At 31.5% G+C, this 18,589-nt stretch overlaps 3 protein-coding genes across 4 annotated transcripts; all 3 read right to left on the minus strand.

Moving 5' to 3' along the window:
- Positions 1 to 3,611: 3,611 nt before the first annotated feature.
- Positions 3,612 to 8,347, minus strand: gja12.1 (gap junction protein, alpha 12.1). 2 transcript variants are annotated; one of them, XM_056445479.1, is made up of 3 exons: positions 8,272 to 8,347; positions 7,598 to 7,663; positions 3,612 to 5,466 (listed from the first exon to the last, which is right to left on the minus strand). In XM_056445479.1, exon 3 carries the CDS (start codon positions 5,434 to 5,436, stop codon positions 4,672 to 4,674), a length of 765 nt encoding a protein of 254 aa, XP_056301454.1. In that variant the 5' UTR covers positions 5,437 to 5,466; positions 7,598 to 7,663; positions 8,272 to 8,347; the 3' UTR covers positions 3,612 to 4,671. The 2 variants fall into 2 exon arrangements, with proteins under 2 accessions (XP_056301454.1, XP_056301455.1); XM_056445480.1 differs by lacking the exon at positions 7,598 to 7,663 and having other exon boundaries at positions 8,272 to 8,333.
- A 2,504-nt stretch (positions 8,348 to 10,851) lies between these two features.
- gja13.1 (gap junction protein alpha 13.1) lies at positions 10,852 to 12,959 on the minus strand. Its single transcript, XM_056445528.1, has 2 exons — positions 12,872 to 12,959; positions 10,852 to 12,128 (listed from the first exon to the last, which is right to left on the minus strand). The coding sequence occupies exon 2, from the start codon at positions 12,097 to 12,099 to the stop codon at positions 11,242 to 11,244; it is 858 nt and encodes a 285-aa protein (XP_056301503.1). The 5' UTR covers positions 12,100 to 12,128; positions 12,872 to 12,959; the 3' UTR covers positions 10,852 to 11,241.
- A 1,349-nt stretch (positions 12,960 to 14,308) lies between these two features.
- Positions 14,309 to 15,217, minus strand: gja11 (gap junction protein, alpha 11). The gene has a single exon (XM_056481325.1). The coding sequence runs from the start codon at positions 15,203 to 15,205 to the stop codon at positions 14,309 to 14,311; it is 897 nt and encodes a 298-aa protein (XP_056337300.1). The 5' UTR covers positions 15,206 to 15,217.
- Between the last annotated feature and the right edge of the window lie 3,372 nt (positions 15,218 to 18,589).

Raw genomic sequence — 18,589 nt, forward strand, 5'->3', positions numbered from 1 at the left:
TTTTTTAAAAGCCATTTTAAGGTCAAAATTATTAGCCCCTTTAAGCCTTTTTTTTTTTTTTTGGTAGTCTACAGAACAAACCATCGTTATACAATAACTTGCCTAATTACCCTAAACTATCTAATTACCCTAGTTAAGCCTTTAAATGTGACTTTAAGCTGTATAGAAGTGTCTTGAAAAATATCTAGTAAAATATTATTTACTGTCATCATGGCAAAGATAAAATAAATCAGTTATTAGAAATGAGTTAAAACTAATATGTTTAGAAATGTGTTGAAAAAATCTCTCCGTTCAACAGAAATTGGGGAAAAAATAAACAGGGGGGCTAATAATTCAGGGGTACTAATAATTCTGACTTCAACTGTATATATATAATAAAAAGCAACAACAATAAAAAAATTAAAAAAAATTAAAAAAGTCTTTACCCATTTGTCAGCAAGACATTTTAATCATTAAAGATATTTAGCTGAATGAATGAGGCACTATTTCAGTCATATTTTAGCATTTTATTGCCTCAAAAATGTTATTTAGAACATTTTGAAGAAGACACTTTATGATTTTATGATTTATACATGAATCTTCATGTATATCCGTTTGTAAATTGAAATTGTTGCAGACACTAAAATTCCATTTCTTGATTGTAATGTATGTATATTGTAGTGAGTTTTGTTTATTTGTTATTTCTTGATTGTATTGTATGTATATTGTAATATTGTAGTGAGTTTTGTTGCATTGTTAAATGGCTTTGTTACTTCCATCCCCACTTTCCCCTACACATAAACATATTTGGAAAAAAACTGGGAGGTTTACACGTAAAGAGAGTGTTACACAACCTTACTATATGTGTAGGGGAGAGTGGGGATGGTAGTAACAAAGCCATTTTCTCGATAAACAAAGCCACTGACAACATTTGATTTCACATTCTGCATGCAACTCTTGATAGAGTGGCCAAATATCATGTGATTTTGGGACCGTGTTCCTCAGTTAGCTCCAAATTTCAGTTTTTAAGTACAAATAGTAATAGTATATTATTGCAGCTGTTCTTTTTCTTTATAACTAGTTGTGTTTCTCTTTTCATGTGTCAATCCACAGGTTATTTAGTGCAGTAAACCATCCTTGTGGTTGAAATGTCTGAGTTTCTCAGTTTTATCAGATTTAAATGGCAAGAGTTCCTGTGGGGACAAAAGTAACAGTTATTTATGTGCCACTAATAATAGACAAACCTTATTTTTCACATTAACGTTTGCAGTATTTGGATTCAGATGTTTTAAGAAATGAACGCATAATGGCAATAATAATAAAAAATATTTAAAAATTTTAGAAAATGTTATCATATACATTGTTGCATTGCTTTTGAAACATTTGATGAAGCTGAAATTTAAAATAAAAATGCTGTTTAATTTTTTTGCAAAAATAAAGGACAAAATATGTTTGCAGTGAACATTAACAAGGTATATTTAAAATAAACAAGATTAAGCCAATAAATCTAGCAAATGTTGATGTTTTTACTTTTGATCCACTTGTGTGTTACTTTCCTCTCTGCCTATGGGTCAGAAGTAACAATGAACAACTTTTGTTTAAAATGAAGTTATATTAGAGTTGTTCTGCAGTTTTAATAGAGTACTCTTGTGAGTAATAACCACAGCAAAAATATATTTCTGCTAAAAACGTTACCTTTTAAAATTAGGTTTCCGCCATTTTTTCATGTTTATAGTATGTTCGTGTAGCTTATACTTTGTTATAATATCTATTCAGGTGATAATAGCAGAATGTATTGTGCATGGCTTCATGGAGATTTTGTGGAACATTTTTTTTTATTGTAACGTGTGCAATATTAAATATGCAAATATAATAGGCTTTACTATTTTTCTAAATATTATAAAACACAAAAGTGGATCTGGGAGGCTTGCACTGCTTTATTTTCACCTTTGGGGGGCGTATGAATATCACAAATCATCAGTGCATTTGAAAATCTGAAGTATCAGACACCAATGCATTTTAACGCATTTAATAAAAAGATTACTAAAATAGTTGGAAGTAAAGACAATTAAGATAGTGCTAACGTAAACAACTTAATATAAACAAACAAACGAACAAAAATAAATAAATAAACAACTGGTACCCACCCATTTTACTTTTCTTTTTTATTTCATTACAGAAAATAAAATACGATCTTTTTAACGATCTTTCTTGCTTCACACCACCACTTTATTTTAAAACGTGTAGGCTTCTTCATTTAATGTGCTTGTCGGTGTTGCTTTTAAAGCCAATAACTGTTTGTTTTTATTTCAATTTTATGTGTTTTGTTCGTGCTTCAAGCATTCCCGTTAAGATTCCCTTAAAAAACAATTCGCCCAAAAAGAAAAGGTTTTAATACTGCATTTTTAGACAGGTGAAGACATGAGGAACAGAAAATCTGGCCTCACGGAAGTCAAAGTTGGCGTGACACGTCAGACGCCGCCATATTTAAATAGGACAATTTGTGTTTATGATCCTAAAATATGTGCATATTTTAATTGCATAAATGAGATTCCAACTGCACACGAGAAATACAGTATGGACCTGCGTATGATTCCTGTATAGAGTTCTTTGGATTAGCATGATGGTGAGTAGCCTATACATGATAATACTACTGTTTATATGCTATCTCTTACAGACAATAAAACAATATTGTTTAAACTTTGGCAACCGTGAAACCACTGATCTGCAACACAATCCATAGTTTAGCTATGGTATTTGTAATAAAACTTATATGATAGTCTAAACCGACATCTTTTCTAAAACCATGGCTAATATTGTTAAGAGTTTGATTATTTGCTGATCTGAACAATTGCCAATACATAATGTACGTGTCTCACAACGCATTTACCTGAAGAATACTTTATTATTTTTTAAGAAAGCAAAAACAGAATTACAAATATTTACAAAGGTTTTAATATATAATGAAAACAATTCAGGATTAGCAGCATAATATACATATAAATGCAGAAATTAGCATGACCTAAACAGCAAGGCCTTCATTAGCTCTAATTGCTTTCCACCATCAGGTTAGCTTTAACCAAATTGAAAGAGAGAAAAAAATATTTATTAACACTGTTACATAATGAACTATTATCACATATGTTATCAGATAAGAGAAATGGCAGGATATATGACAAGTCAGAAGTTAAATATAGTTCATACAAAAAAAAAAAAAAAATTAACTGAAATATCCTATAAAACATCAACTTTGGTGCAAACGTTGTTTAAAATATGCATATCGCAGCCAACAAAACTAGAATTCTCAAGTTATGAAATATTATTTCTGCATGTAAACAAAAACAATGGTCCCAACAAACAGTATTTCCTGTTTTACATTTTTAATTTCTATAGCTTCTGAGAATCCAGAAAGAGCCTCATATTGATAATGTTATGATAGCTGTTTTAGAATTAAGTTATGGTTGAATTACCTCGTGTTACAGTTATGAAATAGTTTGATGACATGACCACATTGAAATGGTCTATATATATATATATATATATATATATATATATATATATATATATATATATATATATATATATATATATATATATATATATATATATATATATATATATAAAGTTGAAGTTACAATTATTAGGAATAATTATTAGAATTATTTTTCTTTTTTTTTATATTTCCCAAATGATGTTTAACAGAGCAAGGAAATTTACACAGTATGTCTGATAATATTTTTTCTTCTGGAGAAAGTCTTATTTGTTTTATTTCAGCTAGAATAAAAGCAGTTTTAATTTTTTATGAACCATTTTAAGGTAAAAATTATTAGCCCCTTTAAGCTATATATTTTTTCGACTGTCTACAGAACAAACGATCATTTTACAATAACTTGCCTAATTACACTAACCTGCTAGTTAACCTAATTAACCTAGTTAAGCCTTTAAATGTCTCTTTAAGCTGTATAGAAGTGTCTTGAAAAATATCTAATTAAATATTATGTACTGTCATCATGGCAAAGATAAAATAAACCAGTTATTAGAAATGAGTTATTAAAACTTTTATGTTTAGAAATGTGTTGAAAAAAATCTTCTCTCCGTTAAACAGAAATTAAGGAAAAAAATAAACAGGGGGGCTAATAGTGAGAAAATTAAAGAAACATTCTTTTTTTATTTTTTTCATTTGCAACCATTGCTGATTTAAAAATGTTACACATACATCTTAGATGTAATGTGTTCCAAGAATAGTGTACAAATCTTTTATTTTCTTTGTTAAATGCATGATGTTTTTATGTTTTGAGAACATTTTAAATATATTCTAGAAAGGTTTTATTAATGTTACTGAAAGAAAAATGTTTATTCTTAAAGATAAAGACGCCTGGAAGATCCAAAAAGTGGTTTTCCTAGTGATGGAGAACATTTTTTTGATTCTCCAAAGAACATCTTTTTCTATAAAGAGCCTTTTGTAAAACATCGCTTAATGTAAAACATTAAGTTTCATCATGGAACCATCAATGCCAATCAAGAACTTTAATTTTAAGAGTGTAACTGAGAATGTTAGTTGTTATCTGGGCATCATTTAAAAGCAAAACAAAAACTCAGCAAAACAAATTACTCTTATTTGAATTCCCAGATCTCAGTCTCATTTAGCCATGGAAAAGCTCCAAACATCAAGCATAATATTTTTTTAAACCCTTAAGATTGGCTAGACTTTCCTGAAGTTCCTGAAATGTACACCTTAGATCCGTTTAAACCTTTATGAAATGAAGTCATCTTTGCGGCACGGTGTCTCTTTGACCTGCGGCATATCAGATAGAACATCTCTATCACGTTCAGAAACAGAGAGATGCACGCCACCACCAGCATAAAGATGATAAAGATGGTCTTCTCTGTGGGACGGGACATGTAGCACTCGACTGTGTGGGGGCAAGGAGACTGGGAGCATTCGATCTTCGGGATCATTATGAAACCATAAATATAATACTGGCCAACAATAAATGCAGCCTCCAGTAAGATCTTCACAAACAGGCTGGCTAGGTAACTACCCAATAATTGGCCCTTGATTATAACTTTGCCGTAATCGTCGATGTATTTCGGCTGTTTGAGGCCTTGTTTTTCAGCGTGGGTTTCGATCTCGTGTCGAAGTTTCTTTTCTTTGTGGAGGACGTGCAGGACGTGGCCGAAGTATAGAAGCGTTGGCGTGGACACGAAGATGATTTGAAGAACCCAGAAGCGAATATGGGAGATGGGAAAGGTGTGATCATAGCATACGTTCGTGCAACCAGGTTGTTTCGTGTTGCAGATCATTTTTGATTGTTCATCGCTCCACACCTTTTCAGCACCAGCCCCGAGAACCATGATCCTGAAGACAAACAGGACGGTGAGCCACACCTTCCCAACCACTGTGGAGTGAGACTGCACTTTGTCCAGCAGCTTGGAGAGAAATCCCCATTCTCCCATGCTTGAGCCCTGTCTTGTCTGCCTGCAAAACTGGAAGGATTGCAGTATTAGTGGATGGTTTTTAATAAGTGTGAGAGTATAGTGGAACTTTATTATTTATTTATTTATTTATTTAGTATTGATATTTTAACCTTCCTAATCTAATTAGGACTGCAGTAAGAAACTTGTACCTATAATGGAAGTCCAGACAAAAATACAAAGGAAAATAATAATATTTTTAAAAGTCTATTTCTATAAAAATAAATACTTTTTGTCATTATTCAGTGAGTACGTTTACATGGACACCAATAATCCGATTTTAATACGATCAGTAGAATACTCTGATTAAGAGTCTACCATGTAAACAGAGATTTTTGATTCATTTAATTTGATTAAGGTCATTGTCGAACTAAACAGAAATCTTATTAAGACATGTGCAGTATGCAGATTTTAGTCGCATTATTGAAGTGCAGCACAGACATGTAAACATCACAATCAAACTATTACCGTATAACTGCGTTTTGTGACAGGATGGTCAGCACACACTAGGCTGTTTAACACTATTCTCTAAACCTATCGAGTCAGTGAAGGACCACAGACACCTGCATCACAAAATGCGGAGGTTTTAATTCTCCCATTCGGCATGTGGTATCAAATTCTATTAAAACAACACTCTTCCAGCACTTCATACTCTCATCCAGTATCTCGTTTGTCATGGGGGCCATGCATGAAATGTTCCCGAATGAAAGTGAATCTGCCAAACAGCAGTTAAAGTTGACAAATTAAAAATGAAACACCTGAAATTACGTGAAACTCCGGAGGAAATGTGGATAGCGGGGTGACGCATTGACGTTAATCGAACTATGTGCTGGAAGATGTAAAACGGAAACATGAACGAAACATTCAGAAAGAAACTCATATAAACACCTTAATCATATTATCTTCTTATTCAGATTAAGGCAAATAACTTGATTTCTGATGTCCATGTAAACGTAGCCAGTGTTAATGATAAAATATTGCTTTAATGCATTTACGAAGCAGAAGTATTAAACAGATATATTTATTTAAATAATGTTTTAGTCATTTAGAAATAGAAATATTATACATTTAAATTTGTGAAATATTGCAAAAAGAAATGACAAACTACAAAGTTTCAACATTTAAAAAAAGTTTCTCTTGATTTTTATTTTATTTTTTCTTTTAAAATATCTTTAAGGCATTTTTGTGATAATACTTTTTGGACCATAATCGGAAATAATTTCGTTAGATTAGCTTTAGATTTTGCTTCATTACTGACCAATCTAATGTATATGCACAAATAAAGCCAATATTGTAAAGCATCCTATAGAAAAAAATATTTGTGAGGGATGTACTCATTACTAATAAATGTTGTGCACTGTGTATATATATATAATATATATGAATATATATATATATATATATATATATATATATATATATATATATATATATATATATATATAATATATATGAATATATAATATATATATGAATATTTGTATCCATTTCTCAGTGAATATGGGGAATGTGATTTGGTCCATTTAAACAAAACAGATTTATTAAACAGATATATTTATTAAAATAATATTTTAGTCTCCAAACATATTTAGAAATTAAGAGATAATACAATTAAATTCAAGCAAAATAATGCAAAAAGAATTACAACCTCCAAAATTTCTACTACATTTTTACATTTTTTGCTTCTCTTGTTTTTAACTTTTTTTTATTTGTATTTATATAAAATTATATTATATTATATTATATTATATTATATTATATTACTTACTGTATTTCTATAACATACATTTTTGTGTACTAGTTTTTGGACCGTTATCGTAAGTTATTTTGTTAGATAATAAAAGTAAGTTTATAGATTTGCCTTCAGTACCGACTAATGTATTGTAAATGCACAAAAATAATATTGTATAGCTTTCTATTAAAAATATGAATTTAAGATTTGTGAGGGGTGTACTTATATAGCATTGTATATATGACATACACAGATATAATGAGTATACAGAGCCAGTGCTTACTGTGGCACAAACAGAATTTCTGATTGTGTACTCGTTTTGTGTGCAAGTTTCAGTCGAAAGATTAGTATTATTATTAGAGAATAATGAAATGATTATGCATGCAGAGAAATAAACATTCCCCACAGTACCTGTGTGGACTGTGACAAAAATCCGATGTTCAAAAGATAAGAGCGTTCAAAGTGCAGTGTTCAAATCTGATTAAAACAAGACAAAATATCACTTAAAATACTGTAAGACTTGAATTGAACGTCAATACTTGAACTTCAGCTGACAACAACAACATTGACTGCTCTCTGTATTTATATTAAACATAAATTATTCTCGGCATTCGAGTAATTACATTTGTGTTAATGACAATGGAAAATTATACAAGTAATTAGCAAACATATGTTTCAAACATGGTTAACAACACCGAACAATATGAATGACTGACTTTTTCAATCCCTTTTTCAGTTTGAAACGGTGAATGGTTAACATGTAGCAAAATCCGTCTGTATACAGTAGAATATAAAGACTAGATCATGATCAGTGTTCTTCAGTGTTTGGACTTTCAGCAGTGAAATTTTACTCTATTCTGTATTAAAGTGAACTTGGGAAAATTCGCAGTTTCAATTTACTAGAACTTCTATGTTAAGCTGCTTTGAGACAATTTACATTGTAAAAGCGCTATAGAAATAAAGAAGAATTGAAAGTCAGGGCTGGTACCTGTTCATAGCCATAAAGTAAACATTATTATACATATACCTAGAATATTTAACCACACAAAACGTTAAAATATAGTATGAAAAATGCATATTTCTACCTGTGACAACTGCGTCTGAATCCGGTGCTGATTGACTACGTTGCTCAATGATTAAATGCCATGTGTCAGGTGTAAAGATTGAACTTCGGTGCACTGGATTTCGCAATTTTTTTTTTTTTTTTTTTTTTGGGCTGTCACATTCCTCTTGACGTCTGATAAACCGTTCCATGGCCATATTTGGGATAACAGGGTAAAATTGAGCACAAAGTTAAATATTAATCATTGTTAGAGAATCTTGGATAAGTACATACATGCCAGACAAAATCTCTGTAAATTTGTGTTCTCACACACACACACTCCTGTGTAAAGATATATAAATAAAGCTTGGCACAGTATATCGATTTGCCATCAGAGTGCTTCATAACATCACAGGGATTTCTGAACACAATGAGTGCTATAGGAAGTAAACCTACTGTGTTTTTAATGTTTCATTGCGAGAGAAGAGAGCAGAATAAATATTCCCTCGCCGTGCACAACATGAGAAGGTTTTATAACATAATGAATCCTTGAGTTTTAGTGCTGTAAGGTTTTCATCATCTGAGCTTATTTTGTGCTGGAGTCTGTAAAAAAAGATGGTGATAAAAATCAGCAGCGTGGCCATATTTGAGATATGCGAGAACAACACACATCAGTATAAAGATAATCCAAGTCTTTTAATGCAGCCTGCAGCTTTATGCGGGGTTTTTATATGATGTTTTACATGCGTTTCTTCATTTTTAAACAGTGCTCAGGATATATAAGTACACCCCTCACAAATTTATCTTTTAAATTAATATTTTTATAGGAAGCTATGCAATATTATATTTGTGCATAAACAGTAGATTAGTCAGTAGGCATGGGACGATAACCATTTTAAGGTATACCACGATTTGGAAAACTTAAGGTTTTCAAACCGCCAAAATTGTCTGTTATACCATTCCTATGGTATATGTAAGATTTTTTTGGAAAAGAGACCCAAAGATGCCATTTTAAATTGTAAAGAAATCTGTGTTTCTGAAAGTAATGAAGATAGCAGAAGTCTTTATTTGAATTATTTAGCCTGACATGTTTACTGGTCCGAAATATTTTGTTTCTTAATATAAAATATATTGGCTGCATTCAAAATCGCCTACTATTCTGCATTTTAATTTGAATGTACTACTCAACCGATACAGTATGAATGTGAATAGTATGAATGGAGCTCGGACTTACTATAGACACTATTTTGTCGTCATCACATGACATACCTACTTCACTCCCATTCATGAATTCTCTCGCGGTGCATCATGGGATAGCGTAGTACCCATTGGATGCGCACTTCGAAATCTCGCCGGAAGTAGAAGGTCATTCGATTACTTCTTGCATGCTGTTTTTCGATTCTATTCAGACATATTTCTTGAATACTGTTTCTTGGACACAGCCATTGTGTTCAAAGCTAAAAAAAAAAAATTATTTTTCACCCAAACATATCAAAAGAATATATTTTAGAGCAATAATCACAATACCGTGAAACTGAAATTTTTATCCAAGGTTATCATACCGTTAGAATCTTATACCAACCTATGTCTATTAGTCAGTACTGAGTCAAATCTGGAGCTTATTTAACAAAATAACTTATGATAACGGTCCAAAAACTAGTATATCCAAATTTATATGCTATAGAAAAATATTAAATACAATTTAAAAAACGAAGAAAAATCAAGAGAAGCAAAAAAATGTATAAAAATTTGTTGAAATTTTGTAGGTTGTAATTTTTTTCACTATTTTGCTTGAATTTAATTGTTTTATCTTTCAATTTCTAAATATGTTTGATGGCTCCAAAGCACATTGCCTATATTCACTGAGAAATGGATAAAAATATCAACATTTTCAAAATTGGGCGTACTCCATTATGCTGAGCACAGTGTGTGTATATATGTACAGTATTTATGTATATATGTAAATTATTTGGTTCATAAAGGCGGCATTTATCAAATGTAAACAGAAAATCATTAAATTATTAAATGTTTATTAAAATTTTAAGTAACTGTTGTATTGTATGTAGTTTCAATTTAAATCATCACTCCAGTCATTATTGCTTTTATTACTATTACTACTACTACTACTACCACTACTACTACTACTACTACTACTAATAATAATAATAATAATAATAATTGTTATTTCTGAAGGATCATGTGACTCTGAGGACTGGAGTAATGAAGCCGAAAATTCATCTTTAAAATCACTGGAATAAAATATTAAATTATAAACTACTTTTGAACAGTTATTTTATAGTGCAATCACATTTTACAATTTTTCAATTTGTACTGTATTTTCGATTAAATAAATGCAGCCTTGGCAAGCAGAAGAAGCTTATTTTAAAACATTTAAAAATCCTACTGACCCCGAACTTTTGACAAGTAGTGTATATATAATATAATATAATATAATATAATATAATATAATATAATATAATATAATATAATATAATATAATATAATATAATATAATATAATATAAAATCATCATCTGGTACTGCACGAAATGATATTCATCATGTGCATTTAAATAAATAAATAAACATATATATTTAATTGAAGACAATGTCTTGCAAGGAAAGAGTTTTAATTCTGTTTCAAGTTTTATTTCAAACAAAGAAATTGTCATTGTTCTCTGAACATCACATTTACATTCAGAACACACATTGCTATAAATTTATATTTTGTAACGAGAAAAAAAACAGGCAGTGAAAATTAAGCAAAAGATGCTTACTCTTAGAGTTTGCTTACTCTTAATATATATATTTACACACAGTATTTACAATCATACAGCAATGAGTGTTTTTTTGTGCCATAGTTTATCAAAACTATCCAATTACAACATGCATTGTGCACGAAATGATCATACATTAATTAAACACAATCCATTTGAAAAGTATCATACACTAGTCAACTGACTAAATACTGAACAACGCAAAATTTAATTATAAAGATGTTTCTGAGTCAACATCTAGTGATCTTCCATCAATTGCATGTCTTCTTTCGCCCCATCCAGGCTTCCTCCAAGGCTCTGTCCGCTCTCATACTGCTTGTTGAGTTTGTTCTGCTTCAGAGCGTCTTCAGAGTTCATCTGCCAGGACGAAGACAAACTGGCGGGGTTTTTAGCTGTGGTAACAGTATGTGTTCGTCTCTTCCGACATCCTATTCTGGTGAACAGCAGGTAAAACACCTCTATGACATTCAGTACCAGAGATACACAGGCCACCGCTAGCATAAATATAATGAAGATGGTCTTTTCGGTAGGACGGGACATGAAACATTCAACAGTGTAAGGGCAAGGGGAACGGGAGCATGTAAACTTGGCGACCATAATAAAGCCGTATAAATAATACTGTCCAACAATGAACGCGATTTCAAGGATGATTTTAAAAAACAACTGCGTTAGATAGCTGCCGAGGAGGTTTCCTTTAATCTTGACGTGGCCTTGGCTGTCGGTGTATTTGGGTTCCTTCAACATGTGGCCGTCACCAAGAATTTTTTTCTTCTCCCTGAGTTTGTTCTCATTGTGAATGACCTGCACCGCGTGGCCGAGGTACACCAAAGTCGGAGTGGACACAAATATGATCTGCAAGACCCAGAAGCGGATGTGTGAGATGGGGAACTGCCAGTCGTAGCACACGTTTTCACAACCGGGTTGCAAGGTGTTGCAAACCAAACTTGATTGTTCATCGCCCCAAACGCTCTCTGCTGCTGCTCCCAACACCAGGATTCGGAAGATGAAAAGCACGCTCATCCATATTTTGCCAACGACAGTGGAGTGAGACTGTACTTTGTCTAATAACGATGAGAGAAATCCCCAGTCTCCCATGGTTTCTGATGCTCAGATTAATTTTTTTACTAAAAAGACAAGAAAAAGAGGGAAGACAGATTGAATACAAAGTCCACCTAAGCTTAATCTTAATCAATAAGCCTTTTAACCAGCCTTCATTAATGCCATACTCTTAATAGATTAATATACTTAATTATTAATAAGTCCTTTAAACAAGCTGAACTATTGTACTCCGGTTTGACATAAAGAAACGCTAAATTATACTCAGATTTGACATTATGAAGAGATGATAATTCAATAAATAAATAATAATAATTATAATAATAATATTAATAATAATAATATAAATGAAAAAATAATGTTATTTTGCATTTAATGGAGTTTAATAAAATTGTTATGTAAGTTTTTTAAATATGCTGGTGAAAAATAAAATGAAAGTGATATTGATAATGTACACACTGGGATTACTAGATGACAGAAAACAACCTTTAAATAAAAATCTTATTAATTGAAAACATCTCTAACTAATGGTAAAAATAATCATGCAACTATTGTTAAATTCATTCTTCACAACTTTACTGTTTATATCTTTAGTTTACAGGTAAATAAGAATCATTAAGATGATTAATTAGGTATTAGCAATTAAGTACTTAGCCTAATTACAATCAGATTCTGTCATTATGTTTAATCATTTCCTAAACATTGTTTTTACATCACAGGCAACACCTTTTTATTATAAATTAGCATTCAATCCTTAAAACAATACATGAACGAAAAAACACCAACAATGTTATATTGATCTCACACTTACCTTTAGCGAGCTGCACCTATTAGAAACTAAGCCACATACCAAGTGATAGACGAGAAAAGTTGAACCTTGATTTTTGGGCTTTACTAAGATTGCGTAATGGCTGAAAGTGGCAGACTGTCACGTTGTCAAATGGTCATGAAAAAGAGCTGGATTTGGAACGCAAGTACACAGGAGTGCCACATTAATGATTGAAAGGCTTTAACAATAGTATATACTACATTCAAGTCTCTGACCCATACAGAAAGCATTACAATTCAAATAATAACAATACAACTCGGAAGAAAGTTTTCAGAAATGACTTTATAGAATAAAATAAATATTTCATTTTATTCAAAATCATACGTTATACATCCAGTAAATCCAGAGAATCTATATACACAGAGCTCAGCATAATTGAGTACATCACATTTTGAATTTTTTATTTTTTTTCTATTTCTCAGTGATTATAGGCAATGTATTTCGATGCATCTAAACAAAACAGATTTAATAAACAGATATATTTATTAAAATAATATTTTTGTCATATTTAGAAATTGAAAGATAAAACAATTAAATTCAAGCAAAATATTGCAAAACAAAATTACAACCTACAAAATTTCAACTACATTTTTTTTTATTTTCTTGCTTCTCTTGATTTTTCCTCTTTTTAAAATCTGTATTTAATATTTTTCTATAACATATAAATTTTAGACTAAGCCAAAGCATATACAGTCAAATCCGAAATTATTATAAATAATGAAGTAATTTCAGGTTTGACTGTGTGTATATTATATATAATATCAGGATTTAATGTATAAATGAATGCATTCATTTAACCTATAGGCATAATATGTAATACAGAGTGATTTAAAAAGTATTTAATATTTTAGTATTTAATAAAGAAACATGATGGAACCTTGGGTAATTAGTTAGTGTGAAGAGTACTTAACAAAGTTTTTCAAAACTTCAGAGCTTCCTTAAATCGATGACAGAAGAAAAACTTGGCTCTCCTTTTCTTCTTTGCAGAGTTCTCAATTTTCAAAGTTGTGGTATTCTTTTTGAATCACCCTGTATAATATTGTAACCTATTCATCAGATGAAAATGTAATGATTTTATTAATTAATTTATTTTTTTGCTGTTCATAAAAAAAATGCATTCAAACACATTCATTTTTGTATTAATATTGATTAATATTAAACAGATTGAAACAGAACAATTTACATGACACAGTTTTAAAAATGCATTGAACCTTTACACAGAAAGCAATTTTAGACACAAAAAAGAAAAAGGAAAACATCACAAATTTCAGCAATACATTATTGATCTGTTAAACAGGGAGAGGGAGCTCATCGTGTGCTTAAAGCCGGGCGGTCATGACCATGCACGAGTCGCTTTGTATGACTGACTGTTTGCTTAAGTTGACCGTGTGAAAGCCTTTATGTACAAAGGCCTGCTGATCAGATATGAACCTCTTGCATGTCAGCACTGCGACCCTCTGAAGCCAAGCTCTTGGTCGCCTCATTGCCAGGTTCCCTCCTCTGAAGCTCCAACTCGCGGTTCATCCAATTCTGAATCACCTGATCTGTATTTTTAAAGTCCTTTTTGCTCACGACAGGGGTCACCGGAGTGATGGTGTAGTCCTTTTTGCGGCTGAGACACTCGCTGATCTTCTTAGCGCAAAGATATAAGATCTCAATCACATTTAGGAGCAATGAAATGCAAGCCACCACCAGCATAAACCAAATGAAGATTGTTTTCTCAGTGGGCCTCGACAAAAAACAGTCCACCTTGTGAGGACACGGGAAATAGCTGCAGACATATTGAGCCCTGAGAGTGAAACCGTAAAGATAGTATTGGCCCAAAATGAAACCCACCTCTAGTAGTATCTTACAAAGCAAACTCAGAATGTAGCTTCTCAGTAGACGTCCACGGATGTTGACCTTCCCGTTTTCCCTGCTGTACTTAGGAACTTTGTAGCCTTTCTTGAGGAAGAGATTGATTTGCTCATTCTGAAGCTCTTTCTTCATCATCTCTCGCACTTTCTTTTCGACGTGTATGACGTGGACAACGTGACCCAGGTAGGCCAGAGTTGGCGTGGACACGGAGATGATCTGAAGCACCCAGAAACGGACGTGTGAGATTGGGAACGCGCGGTCGTAGCAGACGTTTTCGCATCCTGGTTGCTCCGTGTTGCAGATGAAGTCGGACTGCTCATCGCCCCACACTCTCTCAGCGCCGGCTCCAAGGACTAGAATCCGAAATACAAACAGGACGGTGAGCCAGATTTTTCCCACTACTGTGGAGTGCGACTGGACTCTATCCAGCAGTCGTCCGAGGAAATCCCACTCGCCCATCTGTAACGTTAATTGAATTCCTAAAAAGAAAAGACATTTTTATTAATTGGATAGACTGGCAGCATCTTGTACAAGCACTGTTGATGGCTTTAACATTGTGCAGTATACAGTAGGTTGTGTTGCATGCTGAACATGGGAACCAAGGTTTTTACCTCAGAAACCCAAAACATTTATGGTGACATTAGCTAAACGCAGTCTTTATCTGAGCTTATAATTCTGTAATAAGCACATTTTGTTTTGGACATTTGCCAAAATTTCAATGCTCATTTTGTAACAAAGTGCAAAATAGAAAGTTTTCAAGTAGTTTTACATATACAGTTGAGTCAAAATTATTATCTCTCCTTTGAATTTCATAAAAAGTCTTATTTATTTTATTTTGGCTAGGATAAAAGCAGTTTTATTATTTTTTTAAAACCATTTTAAGGTCAATGTTATTAGCCCACTTAAGCAATATTTATTTTCGATATTCTACAGAACAAACCATTGTTATGCAATGACTTGACCAATTACCCTAACCTGCCTAGTTAACCTAATTAACCTTGTTAAGCCTTTAAATGTCACTTCAAGCTGTATAGAAGTGTCTTAAAAAATATCTAATAAAATATTATTTGCTGTCATCATTGCAAAGATAAAATAAATTAAAATTTTAATAAATTAAAATTTTATTATTAAAATAATAATTAAATTAGAATAAAATAAATTAGAAATGAGTTATTAAAACTATTATGTTTACAAATGTGTTGAAAAATCTTATTTTCATTAAACAGATATTGGGGGAAAATATACAGGGGGGCTAATAATTCAGGAGGGCTAATAAGGCTAATAATTCTGACTTCCACTGTGTGTAACAAAAAAATGCTGAAAATAATTATAATTTAAAAAATAATAATTTTATGGTGTTAAGTTAGTCCATATTGCTGAATTTTGAGGGCACTATAAGCCTAGGAAGCCAAATATCACTTTCGTCATATTGACAGACTAGATAAACTATTTTAACACCAGATTTTAGACCAGGAAGCCACTTTTTTCAAGTTTTTTTTTGTCAGCAATTTAGATAGTCCAGACTGTCTTTTCAACAGGAAAAAAGGCTGTGTAAACATCTGGATAGTGCGAGTTTCAAGGGCACTAGTGGGCAGCAAGACATATGCACTACAAAGAGTGTGTATATATATATATATATATATATATATATATATATATATATATATATATATATATAGTCTGCAGAACAAACCATCATTATACAATGACCTGCCTAATTACCCTAACTTGCCTAGTTAACCTAGTTAAGCCTTTATAGAAGTGCCTTAAAAAAATCTAGTCAAGTATTATTTACTGTCATCCTGGCAAAGATAAATTTAATCACTGATTTTTTTATCTTTGCCATGATGACAGTAAATAAAATTTTACTAAATATTTTTCAAGACACTTCTATACAGCTTAAAGAGACATTTAAAGGCTTAACTAGGTTAATTAGGTTAACTAGGCAGGTTAGGGTAATTAGGCAAGTTATTGTATATTGATGGTTTGTTCTGTAGACTATCGAAAAAATATATAGCTTAAAGGGGCTAATAATTTTGACCTTAAAATGGTGTTTAAAAAATTTTAAACTGCTTTTATCCTAACCAAAATAAAACAAACAAGACTTTCTACTGAAGAAAAAATATAATCAGACATACTGTGAAAATTTCCTTGCTCTGTTAAACATCATTTGGGAAATATTTAAAAAAGAAAAAAAAATCAAAAGAGGGGCTAATAATTCTGACTTCAACTGTAAATATATCAAAAGTTCAAAGTTTTAATTAAAAAAATAAATCTTTTATGCTAAATTAACAATGTTTTTTTTTTTTTAAATCTGCGTAACATTTGCACATTGTAGTTTTTTTTTTTGCACACTTTGAATAGAAAGTTCAAAACAATAACATTTATTTAAAATACAATATTTTGTAACCTTATGTGTTTTCAGCTAAAAAGTATCTAAATGACCACAAACATAACAGTTAAGTTGTAAATAAATTTGATCATTTTATTGATAAATAACAAAAAAATTCACTTAGTAAAAGTGAATTTACTATGTTTATTAAAGAAGTTTCCTATACTCACCAAGGCAACATTTACTATTTATCAGAAATAAATATAAAGTAATAAAATCAAAAAAAAAAAGAAAAGAAAAAAGTTTAAATAAAAAAATTATACTTTTAATTTGCTAAAATTATTCAAAATGTTCAAAAAAAATCTGCTCAATATTTTTTTTTGTGGAAACCATACTTTTAGGACAGTTTGTATAGAAAGTTCAAACCAGTTACATTTATTTAAAATTCAGTATTTTACAACCTTGTGTGTTTTAATCTAAAAAATTACCTTAATGACCCCAAACAATACAGTTAAAATGTAAGAAAATAAATAAATAAATTTAGTCTTTTCTTTGATAAATGACAAATAAATTCACTTACCAAATATGAAATCACAGAGAAGAAGACTGAAAAAGACTGCTCAGGAAGGACTCAAGAAAGATGTGTGTGTAACAAGTTTTCGTTAAACTTTCCACTTCCTATCGAGGAGGCAGTTTTGAACCAAAACAAAGATTGTCACATTATCATTGTGTAGACTCCAACCATTTTCAACCTTGACATCTGGAGCTGGAGTATTTAGTTCGGATATGTTTAGCTGTGTTTCTCATGCATGATTATATGGCATGAATGTACTATATTTTATATGTTCAATCATAGATTGTGCTTTACTACTGCTATATAATGCTAAATAATGACTTTCTTTTCTGCACGACTGTCATCTTAATAGCAAAAATAATTGCTTTCCAATTGGTTTCCTAAGATAAACAGGTAGTACAGTCCTCAAGTGTAGTGTTGCATTATTAGCATAATAAACTAGAAAAAATTATATTTAATAAAAAATAATTATTTTTAGAACAACAAAATAAACCAGTCATATAAAAATAGTTGTTCATTCATTCATTTTCTTTTCGGCTAAGTCCATTAATCTGGGGTCACCACAGCAAAATGAACCGCCAACTTACACAGCGTATGCCCTTCCAGCTGCAACCCATCACGGGGAAAGATCCATACACACCCGTTCACGCACATACACTACAGACAATTTAGCTAACCCAATTCACCTGTACCAGATGTCTTTGGACTATGGGGGAAACCGGAGCACCCGGAGGAAACCCACACGAACACGGAGAGAACATGCAAACTCCACACAGGAATGCCAACCGACCCAGCTGAGGCTCAAACCAGCGGCCTTCTTTGCTATGAGGCGATCGTGCTACCTGCTGTCCCACTGTGCCACCCAAAACAGTTATTATAATAGTAAAAAAAATAAGTTATTCACTAACATTTGACTTTATTTCACAATTAATTGTGA

The sequence above is a fragment of the Danio aesculapii genome, chromosome 20 (assembly GCF_903798145.1).
Source record: "Danio aesculapii chromosome 20, fDanAes4.1, whole genome shotgun sequence".
In the NCBI taxonomy this organism is placed as follows: domain Eukaryota; kingdom Metazoa; phylum Chordata; class Actinopteri; order Cypriniformes; family Danionidae; genus Danio; species Danio aesculapii.